Source organism: Saccopteryx bilineata, chromosome 11, assembly GCF_036850765.1.
Source record: "Saccopteryx bilineata isolate mSacBil1 chromosome 11, mSacBil1_pri_phased_curated, whole genome shotgun sequence".
Classification (NCBI taxonomy): Eukaryota; Metazoa; Chordata; class Mammalia; order Chiroptera; family Emballonuridae; genus Saccopteryx; species Saccopteryx bilineata.
The window spans coordinates 71,387,230-71,404,933 of NC_089500.1; the positions used below are offsets into that span (position 1 = coordinate 71,387,230).

General features: G+C 47.9%; 1 protein-coding gene across 2 annotated transcripts in view; it reads left to right on the plus strand.

The window, feature by feature from the left end:
- SORT1 (sortilin 1) overlaps window positions 1-17,704 on the plus strand; it is a 70,013-nt gene that overhangs the window by 35,505 nt on the left and 16,804 nt on the right. Inside the window, exons 5-12 of one of the 2 annotated variants that reach the window (XM_066247500.1) lie at window positions 975-1,139; window positions 4,176-4,249; window positions 6,848-6,897; window positions 7,747-7,874; window positions 10,248-10,392; window positions 11,222-11,377; window positions 13,331-13,437; window positions 17,337-17,439. In XM_066247500.1, coding sequence (XP_066103597.1) covers window positions 975-1,139; window positions 4,176-4,249; window positions 6,848-6,897; window positions 7,747-7,874; window positions 10,248-10,392; window positions 11,222-11,377; window positions 13,331-13,437; window positions 17,337-17,439 — 928 coding nt within the window. Of the gene's footprint in view, window positions 1-974; window positions 1,140-4,175; window positions 4,250-6,847; window positions 6,898-7,743; window positions 7,875-10,247; window positions 10,393-11,221; window positions 11,378-13,330; window positions 13,438-17,336; window positions 17,440-17,704 lie in introns of both variants that reach the window. The other variant, XM_066247499.1, reaches the window with a different exon arrangement.

Below are 17,704 nucleotides of genomic sequence, written 5' to 3' on the forward strand. Positions count from 1 at the left end.
AGTCTCGGGTTTGATTCCCGGCCAGGGCACACAGGAGAGGCGCCCATCTGCTTCTCCACCCTTCCCCCTCTCCTTCCTCTTTCTCTCTTCCCCTCCTGCAGCCAAGGCTCCATTGAAGCAAAGTTGGCCTGGGTGCTGAGGATGGCTCCATGGCCTCCACCTCAGGCGCTAGAATGGCTCTGGTTACAATGGAACAACACCCGAGATGGGCAGAGCATCACCCCCTGGTGGGCATGCCAGGTGGATCCTTGTCGGGCGCATGCGGGAGGAGCCTGTCTTCTGCCCCTGCTTCTCTCTTGGGGGGGGGAGACAAATACTTGAGGAGTGGGGTGCACTAACTAATCTATATATTTTCATAATTATTCTTCTGTAACTAAATTCTTTTTCTTTTTTTTTTTTTAAATAATTTTATTTTTTTAATGGGGTGACATCAATAAATCAGGATACATATATTCAAAGATAACATGTCCAGGTTATCTTGTCGTTCAATTATGTTGCATACCCATCACCCAAAGTCAGATTGTCCTCTGTCACCTTCTATCTAGTTTTTTTTGTGCCCCTCCCCCTCCCCCCTTCCCCTCTCCCTCTCCCCCCTCCCCTCGTAACCACCACACTCTTATCAATGTCTCTTAGTCTCAGAAAGAGAGATAGGAGGGAGACAGATGAGAAACATCAACTCGTAGTTGTGGCACTTTAGTTGTTCATTGATTGCTTCTCGTACATGCCTTGATTGGGGGTCTTCCACTGAGCCAGGGAACCTTGGTCAAGCCAGAGTGACCTTGGGCTCAAGCCAGCGACCTCATGGTTTCGAACCTGGGACCACAGTGTCCCAAGTGGATGCTCTATCCACTGCACCACCACCAGTCAGGTTGGAACTAAAATTTTCTTAACTGATATCTTGTGGAGGAGGTGCAAGACTTCCTGTGGTTTTGTAGTGTTACACCCTGAATCTGAACTTTTTTCTTCCAAATCAGGTGATTTTAACAGCAGAGGTATCTGGAGGAAGTCATGGAGGAAGAATCTTCAGATCGTCAGATTTTGCAAAGAACTTTGTTCAGACCAATCTCCCATTTCATCCTCTGACTCAGATGATGTATAACCCTCAGAATTCTGATTACCTGTTAGCCCTCAGCACTGAAGTAAGTCTAACTGAAGAACTTGTCTTGCCTTTTGCATTTGTACACTCAGAATATACTGTCTTCAAAGAAGCCTGTAGATAATACTTTTATACAGTATTGGACTGCTTTCTCGTGACTTCTTATACCATGAAGTATGTATTTTTTGCAGTTTTTCTTATTTAGTAAAAGGCATGATTTCCATGTGCTATCTATTCCAAATAAGTATGACAGACATCTAGTTGTCATAATTTTTTTAAGTGAATAGATATGTGCTATTGGAAAAAACTAGAAAACTGTTTAATGTAATCATTCTTGTTCTGCTGAGGACAAGCATAGATTGTCACAACCCTGGTGTTATTGTTCCTTTCCTGTGGCCAAATCACATCTTTATAATTTTTCTTTTTTGTTTGTTACATAGTAAATCAAGCATATTGGTTTCTGTCCTCAACACTCATGTATTAATTTCGAGTCCTAAGTCCCTGCACCACTCACACTTCCTGTGCTCTCTCCAGAAATCAGTGTCGCCCCCTTTTTGAGTTTCTTGAGGAGTACGCCTGCTTTCCTCACCGGGAGACCCGTCTCCTTTATCCTGGATGTTAAGGGCCCAGAGTGGCTGAGTGGCTGCACTGTGACAATCACAATGACACTTTATATTTATATGGCTCTCTGCCGTCTTATTTCTTAGAGTGTGGTCTGTTGACCAACATCAGATGGAAACCTTTGGGAAGCTGATTTAAGATGCAGATTCCTAGGTCCCAATCTAGATATAGTTCGTCGGTGACTTTTGTTTGAGGTGGCTAGTGTTTTTAACAAGCTCCCCAACTGAGCCTGCAACACTACAGTTTGAAAGCCATCGCTGCGATGACCATCTGGGGACAGACACAGGATTATCAAGTGTGGACAAGTCAGGCTGAGCAGGGGGCAGCAGGTCTCGGTTCCGGGCCCCTGTGAGCAGAGGTCAGACTGGAGGGCGCAGGAGGGTCCGAGTTAAGCTTAGCCAAAGAAGACCGGAGGAAGGAAACTAGCCTGCTGGGTAGGCTTCAGATCTTCAAGAAACAGTTCCTGGAAATTGGCTTCTGGCAGCATAAGCTGAAAGCCCTTCAGGGAGTAGAGACCCCTTAGGAATGGACAGAACCATGGCTTTCCCCTTTGACCACCCCACCACCATTATCAGGTATCTGAAAGTTACTAAAACAGGGTATGTTCAGCAAGAGGTGGGCACAATCTACTTTTACACCTGAAATTTCTTCCAGTTAAGGGTAAGCATGAAGTACAAATACTTGGGGTGGAAGAGAGGGGCCTATTTGTACTAAAGTGCAGATGGGTAATATCAGACCACTTCCTGTTTCTAAGTAGCATTAGGTAAATTAAAAATGCTGGGAGATGAACATTACCAGAGGAGGAAAATGTAAAGAAAAGAGAACAGTGGGGGAGGGGGGGGGAGCATGGAAGGGAAATTCTGCCCAGATCAGCCCCATTTAATTCCAGCTGTCCCAGGACATCTCTTTCCTACCTCCCCTGAGTCGGTTCTGTAGACGCTGTTGCCAGTATCACTGAGTTGGTCTTTCTCTTTCTGTCTCAGTTGCAATTGACAGTGTTGGCCATCCCTGCTTTTGGGAACTCTGCTTGCTTGGCTTCGGTAACATCATTCCCTTTCGTTCTTTCCATCTTCTGACGGTTCCTTCTTGGTCGCTTTCTTCAACTCCTGTCAGCTCCTCTTAAACTGCCTCTGCCCACCCCATCTGAGCAGACTCTTTCACTCCTACCACCTTAGCCACTGTAATGTGTAAGGGTCTCTGGTCCTGGCTTCCTCCTGGAATGTCTGGTTCCCGTTTTGCTGCCCCCGGGTATCTGTAGCTGGATGTCCCACAGGCACCTGAGACTCAATCCAAAGTGCCCTTCTCTCACTCTTTTTCCCTTCATCCTATACCGGCTAGATTTCACAGTGCCTCTCAGCCAGAGTCCCAGAGTGATCCACTGCCCCCACACCCACGTTCCATCCTGCCCTGCAGAAAAGGCCAGTTCTGCTGAACCGAACCTCAGAGTTCTTCAGCCCACTCCTCACAGCCGTGGTTTGGGGCCTCACTAACTTAATGAACGAAGCGCGGCAGTTATTCACTGCTTTTCCTGCTTCCGACATGGTCTCGCTCGTCTCTCTCTACCACGGTCATGCAGCATCCCCTTCTGCCCTCCGAGTGTAGTGTGCTCCCTTGGAGTTCCCTGAATGCCCTGCCTCCCTGCACGCACGCACTGCCGTGTGTGCGCCTTTCTGCTTCCCAGCACGCACGCACCACCGTGCAGTGTGCGCGCCTCTCTGCCTTCCTGTACACGCCGCCGTGCGCGCACCTCTCTGCCTCCCTGCACGCACGCACCGTCGTGCAGTGTGCGCGCCTCTCTGCCTTCCTGCATGCGCCGCTGTGCACGTGCCTCTCTGCCTCCCTGCACGCACACACTGCCGTATGCTCGCCCTTCTGCCTCCCTGCACGCACACGCCGCTGTGTGCATGTGCCTCTCTACCTCCCTGCGCGCACGCACCGCCGTGTGCGCGTCTCTGTGCCTCCCTGCATGCGCCGCCATGTGCGCGCCTCTCTGCCTTCACCAGTACCAGCCTGTCTTTGGCCCCCTCAGCGCATCTCCCCATTTGCTGCCTTTTGGTTACACGGTTCATTATTTAAGACTCAGTTAACAGTCGTTCACAAACCGTCTCACTGCACTGTTCCTCTTTTCCCTCTCGTACCCTATGTTTCTATACTTGCCACGCCGTCTCACACTTTCTTATCTGGACCCCTCGTTAACTGAGCTCCTTGAGAGCAAGAAGTATGTCTTACTCTTCTGGTCAGTGCCTGGCACATAGTAGGCACCTCATAAGCATTTGTTGCTTGGGACTCCAAAGACCCGGAAAGGGCCACTCCTTGTGTGTGTCTGGAGCTCAGGCAGCTCAGTGGGACCCCCGTGCATGTGTGCTGTCCTGAGTGATTAGCTATGAATTATTAAGGTCATACAAGCAGCTGCACAGGATAAAGCTGGAGTTTTGATAAGTCATTTATAATCTTTCAGAATGGCCTGTGGGTGTCCAAGAATTTTGGGGAAAAATGGGAAGAAATCCACAAAGCAGTATGTTTGGCCAAATGGTGAGTAACAGACGACTCCATCTGTGCAGAGCCCTGAACCTTTCCTGGCAGTGCTGCCAAAAGTCACATGAATAAATATTGAGCACTTGCTATGTGCCAAGTACTCTTCAGGGTGCCACAAGGGATATAAGAAAGGGGTATGCCACAGACCTTGACCTGGAGGAGCTTCTAACGCTACCAAGAAAGAAGACTTAGTCTCACTAAACGTTAGAATAGAAAGCAGAAAAATGTTCATGACTGAGTAGCTGTTGTCCATAAAAGGTTTATTCTCAATAAATGGTGACATCAGCTGGAATAGAATAGCATAAAACACTGCTTTGATTTGGGCACTTGTGTGCTCTTCTGCGCCCAGATTTATACCCCTTCATCTAGAGGTCCATTTCAGTTACGTGGAATGTCGCAAGGAATCAGAAAGAGAGCCGAAGAGCTTCCAGACTGCCCAAATCACACCGTGCCCCCAAACTCATCCACTTCCCTTGGGGGACACCCCCACCAGGTCCCTGCCTAACGATATAGTGGCAGGCTCTTACTAGGGAGTCAGTCACCTGTGTTCCAACCTGGCACTGCTGCTAGTCAGCGGCTTAACCTCTCTGGGCTTCAGTTTCCTCCTTCTGTCCATGAACAGAGATTTACTTGAGGAATTTGGGGGATGGTTGAGCAAGAATTGAATTAAGAGCCTTCATACCTTCAAAATTCTGATTAGCCTCAGACTGTTGCTTAGAGCCTCTTTGTTCTTTCTCTTTGACTAATTTCAGCAAATTTGTTAATCCGGTTTCCCAGTTAATAGCAGATTGCTGCCTGAGGCTGGGCACAGGAGTGCTGACAACAGGCAAATGCCAGGAGCCTGGGAGAGCAGGCGAAACTGAGAGCATAACTGGGTGAAACTGCTCCACTGAGCAGTTTCAGGTCAGGAGCCACACACCTCGGTGACTTCTAACAGAACGCTGGGTTGTAGTTTGTAGTTTCACGAGGTCATGTTCACAACCGTGACCCGTGGTCCCAAGGAAGAGTTTTATGTTTAATATCCTTCACTGAGGGAGCCCAGAAATCTGTAATGCAGAAATCGCCAACCACATCCACCAAAATTAACTAAAATACTAAAAATGGTTGCTTAATAAAGTGGGCCTTTTCTAGAAAATGCTGGTTAAGTGAGGTTTTTACAGCACCACCATGGTACACATGTCATATCTGCTTTCATTTTATGGGTCTTAATGCAATGTGTTTATACCTTATATGGTCTCATCAGGAAGGAAGTAGTTTTTAAAGTAACTAAGTTAAATTGCTTCACTCCCGATGGACCTAAAATATGTAGGCTATATAGTCAAGTGGGACTATAGTAATTTTGATCGTTAAAACTTATCTTTATGAATGTACCACCACAATTTACACTTTAAATATCTTACAATTTAACTTGTCAATTATATCTTTATAAGGCTGGGAAAACAAACATAAAAGTCATCTAAAACCAAAAAGTTATTTTAAAATGATCTTTTATATTCAGTAGAAGATTTTTTACTTCTATAACTTTTCTTTGATTAGTGTCTGAGTATAAGGAAACTGGTTTGCTGAGAACTCTTTCCTTGCTCACCATTTAGACTTTGCTTTGTAGGAACCGGCAGCCTCGGGTTCTGAAAGAACACGCTCAGAGCTGGCCTCTTCTGGTGCTAATCTGTACAGACTATCAGGGTCCGAGTCGAGTTTCCTGCAAGCTCCTTTTCCAAGTTAGAATTTAAATAATTTACCCTCTGCCCCAGTTGTCTATTTGAGATAAAAAAACTAAATTATTTAGCTCATGCAAAGCCTTGAACTAGGTTCTGAGGGGAAACAACAAAGCTTAAAACGTAGTACCTGCCGGGCTCTCAGGACAGTGTAGCTGAAGGGATAGGCATGCATTATGCAATGTAGGTAACTCGGGGAGACCAGGGAGGGCGGAGTGGCTGCTACAGAATGGCACAGTGCTCTCCAGCGGTTTCCCACCTCAGCAGTACTGACATTTTGGACCAGCCAGTTCTTTCTTGTGGGCGGGAAGGGGTGGTCCTGTGCATTGTAGGATGCTTAGCCGCATCTCGGGCCTCTACTCCTAGATATTAGTAACAACTTCCCTTCTCCCAGTTGTGACGACCAGAAATGTCTCTTGGGGAACAAAATCACCCTGGTTGAGAACCGCTGCTCGAGAAGTTTGTAACAAAGAAACCTTCTAGGAGTGACAGGGAAGGCTTTCTGGAAGAGCTAGGTTTTAGGCTGGAACCTGAAGATCATGAGGGTGAGATCTGGTTACATGAGAGAAAAGCATTTTAAGAAGGAAGCAGTGTGAGCAAATGCAAGAGGCAGATTTGGAGAATGTAAATAGACTAGTGTGACCAGCTGGAAGAGTTGACGTAGAGCAGTCTAGGGGATTGTGGCCAGTGCCTGGGGCCGGGCTGTGGGGGACCGTGACTAGGGCTACGAGAGACTCGGGGTACAGCTTCTGAGGAGGCTGTTGGGGCTAGTACCGATGGGCAAGGCGTTTTAGACTTGCTTGGAGCTTAGTGACTAAGGGTGACACAGTCCATTAACAGTCGTGAACCGTGTCTTTTCTCTGTCTTTGCCTCACTGCAGGGGATCAGAAAACACCATCTTCTTCACTACCTATGTGAATGGCTCCTGCAGTAAGTATACTTTCGTCCCAGAAGAGTGTCCTCTCCATTCATGGAAGAATATTCTGAGTTATAAGAGGTGGAAACATGAAAGAGCCTTCCATTCCTCTATAATTTTAATAGCTAAAATAATGATTTTTAAAATCTTGAAAATACAACCAAATTTCCATACTGTGCCTAGATCAAATAAAATGGGCTGTACACTGAGACATTATATTTAATTTCACCAGTGTACTTACATAAAGTAAATATTAAGCTACAAACAATAAAAAATTGAAATGCACAGTGATATCTGTAAAAGAGCATGGATTGTGTTTGTGTCCGTGGAAGCCATTGGCTTTCCAATCAGTGGCACAGTTTCAAAGCAGAAAGTGTAATTTTTCATTTATGCATTCAACAAATCATTCATTCATTCATTCATTTGAGCACCTGCAGTGTATGCTAAACACTAACAGGAGTCCCAAGGCCTACTCGCATGGAGCTGAATTCAAGTAGGGATATTGGATGATCAACAAGAAAACCAAAACTCAAATGAGCAACTTAAAACAGAGTGAGATAATTTCAAGTAATGTCATGAAGAGAGCAAGCAGGGTGCTGTGGCTGTGGTGTTTTTATGCGTCACTATAGTATTAGTATTAAGGAAGCTCTGTCTTTCTGTCCAATGTAAAACCTCACATATATAAAAATAAAACCCAAATGTGAATGCCCTAAGTCCAATGCCATATCAGTTTACAGTTTCACTTGATTAACATGCAAAGGATTAAAAATCCCGTAGCTACACAATTAAGAGCAATTCTAAAACAGTTGTTTGGACTCATCAGTAAGTGAAATTTTAATTAATATTTTGTCTTGTTTAAGAAGCTGACCTTGGGGCACTGGAATTATGGAGAACTTCAGATTTGGGGAAAAGCTTCAAAACCATTGGTGTGAAAATCTACTCCTTTGGTCTTGGGGGCCGTTTCCTTTTTGCCTCTGTGATGGCTGATAAGGTGGGTGTTTGCCTCTTTTCTTTGGGCTCTAATATTTCTGTAAATATGCCTCAAATAGGCCCTGGCCGGTTGGCTCAGCGGTAGAGCGTCGGCCTAGCGTGCGGAGGACCCGGGTTTGATTCCCGGCCAGGGCACACAGGAGAAGCGCCCATTTGCTTCTCCACCCCTCCGCCGCGCTTTCCTCTCTGTCTCTCTCTTCCCCTCCCGCAGCCAAGGCTCCATTGGAGCAAAGATGGCCCGGGCGCTGGGCATGGCTCTGTGGCCTCTGCCCCAGGCGCTAGAGTGGCTCTGGTCGCAACATGGCGACGCCCAGGATGGGCAGAGCATCGCCCCCTGGTGGGCAGAGCGTCGCCCCTGGTGGGCGTGCCGGGTGGATCCCGGTCGGGCGCATGCGGGAGTCTGTCTGACTGTCTCTCCCCATTTCCAGCTTCAGAAAAAATGAAAAAAAAAAAAAAAAAAAAGAAAAAAAAAAAATATATGCCTCAAATAGAGCCCTTTTACTACTTGTACTGACAGAGTTTCTTGCCTCTTTGCAGCATTTAATATCACTGTCATATGGGGTGATTCTTTTTACAGAGCTTGATGGAAAGCAGTTTCATTGCAGGACTGACGTGGAAAGACTGATGAGTGGGCTCAGAGAATTGAAGGGGGAAGCGGACACAGTAACCACAGCAACTCCCTGAGCAGTTTTGTAATCGTCTTCCCAACATCCCTATAAGCTGACACTGTTACTTCTTCAGTTACTTCTTCAATTTCTATTTGAGGAAACGAAGTAACTTGCCTAGGGTCACCCGTATGTGGAAATCAGACTGACTGATTCCACTATAGTATAGAGGTAGCCTCCTATACTGTACTGCTAAAATTCCACTATGTGCTATTGAACTCTAGTTTCTTTGTATAACAGTGAGAGTAAGATTGAAAGTGAACACCTAGGTCAGCGGTTCTCAACCTGTGGGTTGCGACCCCGGCGGGGTCAAACGACCAAAACACAGGGGTCGCGACCCACAGGTTGAGAACCGCTGACCTAGGGATGAGTTTTAGAAAAATAAGTTAAATGTACTTGTCATTGAACTATAAAGAGTATTTAACATAAGGAGGCCCTGGGAGTCAATCTCATGTCCTGGCTAATTGTTTCTAGTAGCTTTTTAAAATATTTATCAGATCGTAGGTGTTAATGACATTCTTAATAGACTCATTTTAACAGCTAAACCCCTGATCAGCTGGCTTTTATTAATTTCAGACACTCCTTGCCTCTTCCCAGCCTGTGCACTTTCCCCTCGTTATGGCTGTTCTAAGAGACTTCCTTAAGGAGATGGGTCACATCTCAACTTCCCTTGTGATCTCCCAAGCATGGGTTTCAGCCCTGCTTTCTAGACACATCTTGATCTATTTTTTTGGATTGTGCCATGACTATCTCAAAGCGACCAAACCTTTTTGCAGCAATCATCATTTAAGAATATCTGAGAAAGTAGGCCCTGCCCAGGTAGATCAGTTGGTTAGTGTCATTCCAGCATTCCAAGGTTATGGGTTCCATCCCTGGTTAGGGCACATAAATAAGTGGAACAACAGCCCTGGCCGATTGGCTCAGTGGTAGAGCGTCGGCCTGGCGTGCAGGAGTCCCGCGTTCGATTCCCGGTCAGGGCACACAGGAGAAGCACCCATCTGCTTCTCCACTTCTCCCCCTCTCCTTCCTCTCTGTCTCTCTCTTCCCCTCCCACAGCCAAGGCTCCATTGGAGCAAAGTTGGCCCGGGTGCTGAGGACGGCTCTATGGCCTCTGCCTCAGGCACTAGAATGGCTCTGGTTGCAACAGAGCGACGCCCCCTGGTGGGCATGCCGGGTGGATCCTGGTCGGGCGTATACGGGAGTCTGTCTGACTGCCTCCCCATTTCCAACTTCAGAAAAATACAAAAAAAAAATAAATAAGTGGAACAACAAATCAGTATGTTTTCCTATCTGTCTCTTTTGCTCTCTAAAAATCAATTTTAAAAAATACTTTTAAAAAGTAAAAAAAAAAAGGTATCTGAGCAAGCATGTGTGAATGGCTATAAAGCCAAACAAGTTATGGTCCCGTCACAGCCTTGGCTCTATTGAAGGAAATTAGGATGGTCAGAGGCCACACCAGAATGAGGAAGTCAAAGTGGAAGCCAAGATAGCCTTGCTTACAGTAGACTGAATTGTCTCATTGCCTGGAACTTGGCTGGAGGTTAGAGATTGCTTTGGCAGTTGGTACTGGGACCTTTCGTTTATAAGTTGTACTCAGTGAGAATATTGATAATGATACTTATAATTATTAATAACAATGTACCTATCGAGTCCTTGCACATGGCGCCTTGACGGAAAATTAAAAAGATAAATGTTGGCATTTGTTCCAGGATACAACAAGAAGGATTCATGTGTCAACTGATCAAGGGGACACGTGGAGCATGGCCCAACTCCCCTCTGTGGGGCAGGAACAATTCTATTCTATTCTGGCAGCTAATGATGACATGGTATTCATGCACGTGGATGAACCTGGAGGTAAGAGCTTCTTAGTGGCCCGCCCTTGAAGTCAGGGATTAAGCTTCCAGCCCTCCTTTCAGTAGCTTTCCTTACATGTCCATTTTTCCTCTTACCCAGGAATTCGTTTATGTCCTATTGACTATTCTGTCTTAGAATAGTAATCTCTGTTTAATAAGGCCTCTAATTTTGACATTGTATGGTTTCTGTGCTTATCCAAGCATTCTGGAACAAGACTGCTCAAAGAACGCTCAGAGGAGGGGTACTGCTTTGTAAACTGTGTTACCAACCAAGTACAGGAAGTGAGGGCAAGCATTTAGAAGCACATACAGCCATTTGACAAAGTAATTTTATATCTGTTGAATCTAATGAGAAAAAAGTTGATGAATATATCTTTTTATATTTCATTTTTTCTAGTGATTAATTTTTATTTTATTTTACAAAAGCATTGGTTTGTGACCTAATGGGAATTTAGAAGTTGACCCTTCATCCCAGACAGTTTGAGAAGCATCGCTCCAAAGTATAAGGATTTAGAGATGTGTAAGCTAGGGATTATAGCTGTGCCTCTGCCACCAAAATACATCTGGGCAAAACTTTTCTGTAGCATCTGGTTCATTCAGTCAGCAATCTCAGCGTCTACCATATTCCAAGCACTAAGTAAGACGGATACTAGAATTAAAGATGGACACAAAGATCTTGAGTATCACATCTGGGTTAAATCTCAGGTCTGCATCTACACCCTGGGGAGAGACGGTTGGCTCATGTGCAGAAGTCAGTCATGTGAATGGTTAGACTGTTGTTGCCCCTCCATTCCCTCCCAAGACTTAGTGTTTTTCTTTGCCTGTTTCAGATACCGGGTTTGGCACAATCTTCACCTCAGACAGTCGAGGCATTGTCTATTCCAAGTCCTTGGACCGGCACCTCTACACGACCACAGGTGGCGAGACGGACTTCACCAACGTGACCTCACTCCGCGGGGTCTACATAACAAGTGTGCTCTCTGAAGGTGAGTCGTGCCACAGCTGCCCTTCAGCTGGACATGTTGGGAGTTGAGGCTTTTGGAGAGACGGTGGTCCTGTCCCCCAGTAACATTGCTGACCTACCTAGGTCAGCAGTCTACCTACCTAGGTCAATTCTGGTTCGCTGCTTTAAATAGTTATGCTAAATAGAACTAAGAAAGAGCAAAGCAGCCAGGGGTAGAAAGACTTTTTGGGCTCACTGTGAGTGTGTAAAACAAGCTCCCTGTGTTTGGATGCTCAGGCCCATCAGAGTGAGCCTGAGGCTGACCTCTCCTTCCCTCCCAGCAGTGGGCACAGTGGTACCGGTCGGCTGCCCTCGGCACCCTGCTCAGGGGTGCTGCTGTGCCCACCTGCACTGTGGCCTGCTGGTGCAGAGAAACGCCTTACTCTGAAGTGCAGAGACGCTGAGGATTTTGTTTATTTATGTACTTTTTTTTTTTTTTTTGTATTTTTTCAAAGTTAGAAGTGGGGAGGCAGTCAGACTCTTGCTTGTACTGGACCAGGTTCCACCCGGCACGCCCACCAGGGGGCGATGCTCTGCCCATCTGGGGCATTGCTCCGCTGCAATCGGAGCCATTCTAGTGCCTGAGGCAAAGGCCATGGAGCCATCCTCAGCGCCCGGGCCAACTTTGCTCCAGTGGAGCCTCAGCTGCCAGAGGGGAAGAGAGAGACAGAGAGGAAGGAGAGGGGGAAGGGTGGAGAAGCAGATGGGCACTTCTCCTGTGTGCCCTGGCCAGGAATCGAACCCGGGACTTCTGCACACCAGGCTGATGCTCTACCACTGAGCCAACCGGCCAGGGCCTGTACTTATTTTTGATAGGCAGTGGGATTGTTTTTGTAAAAACCTCACAGTGATCTACAAGGTCATCAACCAGGTGCTGTTGACCCCGATTCCTCCCTGACTGCACCTCCCACTCTTCTCGTCACCCCAGCTCTAGCTCTTGGTTCGTCCTTACACCCGCCAGGGTCACACACTCGGGATTTAGATCTGCAAGGCTGTCACCGTCCTCCATCTGGCCTTTGCTCATGTTAACTTTTTGAGTGAGACCGGCCTTGGCTCTCCTAGTTTAAAGTGCATCCTGCCCTTCCCTGCTCAGCACACACACCAGCCCTCCGGCTGTGTAAGTTCTTTCCAGGGCACTTCGGCTCTAACATACTCTATAATTTTCCTGTTTATGATGTCTAGCGTTTGTCTCACAGCTGTTTAGAATGTATATTTCACAATTTTTCTTTTTGGTTTTGTTCACTGATACATTCCCAAAGGTTTACAACCGTTTTCATATAATGGCACACAAAAATATTTATTGAATAAATGAATTTGCCTTGATTTGCTTTCTTGTTTGATTTTCCTTGGAAGACTTGAAACATTATCTCTGGATTTAAACCTGCGACAGTTTATATCTTGAAAATAGAGAATGGGAAAGAAACATGGAGAAAAGGAAGAAAAGATATAAGAGGGATAATGGGGTAGTGGAGAGACAAAAATTAGGAATCATTCATTCAGATTATGCATGTACATTCGGGACTTGAGATTCCCGGACACGAGCGCGGTCTCGTGGCCTTTCTGTAAAGATGAGTCGAGATAGAAAAGCTTCCCCCGTGCAGCTTTCTCCCGAGGCAAGCAGACGAGGAGGAGGAGGGACCGCAGCGGGTTTCTGTGTTGGTGAGGAGATCAAAGATATCTTTCTTCAGGAGCGTCAGACTAGATGATTTCTGGAATCTGTTGGGTCCTGTTCAGGTGGGAAGCCTTCTTCAAATGTGTTTAGAGTGCGGCTGCAGTCCTCACCGACTGCGCCGTTGTGCTGGGCGCTGTAAGCTGGCAGGACTGCAGGGTTATGGTGGAGTTCGCAGGCTCAGGTAGGAGGGAGCTCTGCAGTGGTCAGCTGAACTTCCAGGGTGCTTCCTGTGAATCAGGCTCTCTGTCGTTCTCTCCCATGCAGATAATTCTATCCAGACTATGATCACTTTCGACCAGGGAGGAAGGTGGAAGCACCTGAGGAAACCTGAGAACAGTGAATGCGATGCTACGGCAAAAAATAAGAACCAGGTTGGTGGTGCTCCAGCTGAGCCGCGTGTCCGGAGCAAAGCAGCTGCTCCGCTCGGCTCCGCCTGTGCCAGGCGTCTGAGTAATGAGCTGCGTGCTTGAGAAGCGGCCACGGGTGGAAAGTGTGGAAATGAGAGTAACGAAATTAACTTAGAATGTAGGAACTAGGAACTGCAAAGAAAGGCCAAAATACTGTGGATTATTTGTCTTGTAAAGAAGAGCAAAACTGAGGACTAACAGTCTGTGTTTTAGTAAAGCTGCTGAATGGAAACTAATGGACAGATGGGTCAGTGATTAGTTAGGAGTCGGCATGGCAACTAAGAGATGTTGGGAACTCTACAGAAGCCGTACAGCAGCCGTTCGTGAGCAGGAGGAGGCCATGCTGGCCAGATCAAGAGAAGAGAACCGGCCTGTCTTCCCCTCTGCCTGGGCGCCGCGTAGCTGGTGGGCGTGGGTGCGGGTGGTGACCGGGCTCTGCACGCGAAAGCAGGAGCTGACCCCTCCGAGGAGGGGCTGAGAACTGGAAATACAAAGGCGTTGCTCCAGGAGATCCCAGAGTCCACGAGTGACAGGTCGTGACAGGCAAGAAAAAAGGAAAGAAAAACGAGCTTTGTGTCTGGCTCTTTCAAAATTGGAGAGGAGCTTAGCGGAATACTAAGAGTTCTTTCTGAAAATGACAGGGTTGCTAGTTCTGAGCTCCCCTCAGAATACCTGTGGCTAACACGTGCTCTGCTCTTCTGGGCGGAGTTTGTGTTTTGTTTTAAGAGCCTCACACAGTGTGAGATAAAGTGCACCTGGTCCCTGCCCAGTGCTCTCTCCCTTCTTCGTGCTCCTCAGTGCCCTCGAGTCCCTCTCCCCTCTGCTCCCTCTCCCCACCCCCTGCCCTGCCCTGCCCTCCTTCCCGGGAGCCTGGGCGGGGCAGCAGCCTCTGGTGGCCTGGCTGCCCTCACACTCCCATGCCTCGCCCTCCTGGGCACTCTTCCTGGCTCCCGTGTGTGGACTGGGAGTAAAGCCTCTTCGCCTGGTGACTGAAGGTCCTCCTCCGGCAGGCTCTCTGCTGCCTGGTCCCTGTCGTTGCCCATTTCCTTACTAACATACTCCTTGTTGTCAGCCTCTGCTGCTTGGTCAGCACCCCGCGTGTGCTCCTGGTGCTGTGGCCTTGCTCACCTTGTTCCGGGGAAAGCTGGGCCTGTCTCCCCCACCCACGTCGTTAGAACTCGTGGAAGTCCTAACACTTACTGCCCATCTTTAGTTAGGACTAGTCATTCCTTTTTGTTTCATTAAGATTTTGCCTGAACCTCTTTTTTTTTTTTGCAGTAAAATAAACACGACATAAAATTAACATTTTAATCAATTTGAGGCTCGATTAAAGCACTAACTTTTTTTTTTTTTCTGAAGCTGGAAACGGGGAGAGACAGTCAGACAGACTCCCGCATGCTCCGACCGGGATCCACCTGGCACGCCCACCAGGCGGGGACACTCTGCCCACGGGGGGGATGCTCTGCCCCTCCGGGGCGTCTCTCTGTGGCGACCAGAGCCACTCCAGCGCCTGGGGCAGAGGCCAAGGAGCCATCCCCAGCGCCCGGGCCATCTTTGCTCCAATGGAGCCTGGGCTGCGGGAGGGCAAGAGAGAGACAGAGAGGAAGGAGAGGGGGAGGGGTGGAGAAGCAGATGGGCGCTTCTTCTGTGTGCCCTGGCCGGGAATTGAACCCGGGACTTCTGCACGCCAGGCCGACGCTCTACCACTGAGCCAACTGGCCAGGGCCTAAAGCACTAACTTTTGTTCTGCTTTATATCTCAACTAGTATCAGAGAACTATTTTTTTCTTTTCTTTTTTTCATTTTTCTGAAGCTGGAAACAGGGAGAGACAGTCAGACAGACTCCTGCATGCGCCCGACCGGGATTCACCCAGCACGCCCACCAGGGGCAAGGCTCTGCCCACCAGGGGGCGATGTTCTGCCCATCCTGGGCGTCGCCATGTTGCGACCAGAGCCACTCTAGCGCCTGGGGCAGAGGCCACAGAGCCATCCCCAGCGCCCGGGCCATCTTTGCTCCAATGGAGCCTTGGCTGCGGGAGGGGAAGAGAGAGACAGAGAGGAAGGCGCGGCGGAGGGGTGGAGAAGCAAATGGGCGCTTCTCCTGTGTGCCCTGGCCGGGAATCGAACCCGGGTCCTCCGCACGCTAGGCTGACGCTCAACCGCTGAGCCAACCGGCCAGGGCTCTTTTCTTTTTTTGAGAGGAGGGGAGACAGAGAGACAGACTCCATGGGGCTGATGCTCTGTGGGACCAATGAATGCTCTGTTGCTTGGCCACCAAGCTATTTTCAGTACCTGAGGCAGAGGCCAGGGAGTCATCCTCAGCATCCACCCTCAGCACCTGCTCGGGGCCAGCTCACTGGAACCAATCAAGCTATGGCTGGGGGGGGGGGGGGTGGAGAAGCAATGGTCGCCTCTCCTGTGTGCCCTGACTGGGAATCGAACCTAGGACATCCACACACCAGGCTGACACTCTGCCACTGAGCTAACCAGCCAAGGCCCAGAGAAATCTTTCTTAAAGACCGGACTGGGTCTTATTTCTAGTTACTACATCTGTCTTATACAGTATCTGGAGTACATCAGGTGTTCATCAGGGTTATTTGTGTGGAATCATACTTCAAATATTCACCAGAGGCTTTAGGGCAGGGGTCCCCAAACTTTTTACAGAGGGGGCCAGTTCACTGTCCCTCAGACCGTTGGAGGGCTGCCACATACAGTGCTCCTTTCACTGACCACCAATGAAAGAGGTGCCCCTTCCGGAAGTGCGGCGGAGGCCAGATAAATAGCCTCAGGGGGCTGCATGCGGGCGGGCCATAGTTTGGGGACACCTGCTTTAGGGTAATGCAAGAATAAAGTAAGCTAAGATTACACATGAAAAAAATAATTGCATAATTTCTTTTAAATATATTAATGCATTCCAGAATCAAGAATCTTCCTGGAGCTTATAACAAAAACAAATAATCCAAATTAAAAATGAGCAAAGGAAGAAAAAATGAACAAAGGAATTAAATAGACATTTCTCTAAAGAAAATATATGGATGGCCAATAAGCACATGAAATGATGCTCAATATCACTATCACTAATTATTAGGGAAATGAAATTCAAAACCACAGCAAGAGATCACCTCACACCTAGTAGGATGGCTACTATAAAAAAAATAAATGTTGGCGAGGATGTAGAGAAATTGGTACCCTGGTGCACTGTTGGTGGGAATGTGATACAATTGCTGTGGAAAACAGTATGGAGATTCCTCAACAAATTAAACATAAAATACCATATGATCTGCAGTTCCTTTTCTGGATCTGTGTATATACAAAAGAACAGAACAGAGGGTCTCCAACAGGTATTCGCACACTCGAGTTCATAGCGGCATTACTCACAGTAGGCAAAAGGTAGACACTATCCAGGTGTCCATTGACGGACGAACGGATAAGCAAAGTCTAGTGTATACCTACAATGGAGTATTGTTCAGCCTTAAAGAGGCAGGCAGTTCCGACACATGCCGCAACATCAGTGAACCTAAGGACATTATGCTAAGTGAAGTAAGCCAGTCACAAAAAGACAAACACGCCGTGGTTCCACTTACATGAGGTCCGTGGAGTAGTCAGATTTACAGAGACGGTTTCAGTCCTGCAGGAGGAGGAAGTTGTGGGGAGGATGGTGATGGTTGCACAACCTGTGCACTTAACACTCTGAGCTGTATACACTTTAAAGTGGTTAAGATGGTCATTTTTATCGTATGTGTATTTTATTATAATTTTTTTAAATATCCTACTGAGGTCTGGGTTAGGTTTATTAGAACCTATGAGAAATGAGGACAGAATTACACATTTGGTTTTCATCTCAGCTTTGGTTTTTTTTCACAGTGCAGCCTTCATATTCACGCCTCCTACAGCATCTCCCAGAAACTGAACGTTCCGATGCCCCCCCTCTCAGAGCCGAACGCCGTGGGCATCGTCATCGCCCATGGTGAGTAGCCCTCCCCTCTCGCGTGGGCACCGTCATCGCCCAGGGTGAGTGGCCCTCCCCTCTCAGAGCCGAACGCCGTGGGCATCGTCATCGCCCATGGTGAGTAGCCCTCCCCTCTCGCGTGGGCACCGTCATCACCCAGGGTGAGTGGCCCTCCCCTCTCAGAGCCGAACGCCGTGGGCATCGTCATCGCCCATGGTGAGTAGCCCTCCCCTCCCGCATGGGCACCGTCATCGCCCAGGGTGAGTGGCCCTCCCCTCTCACG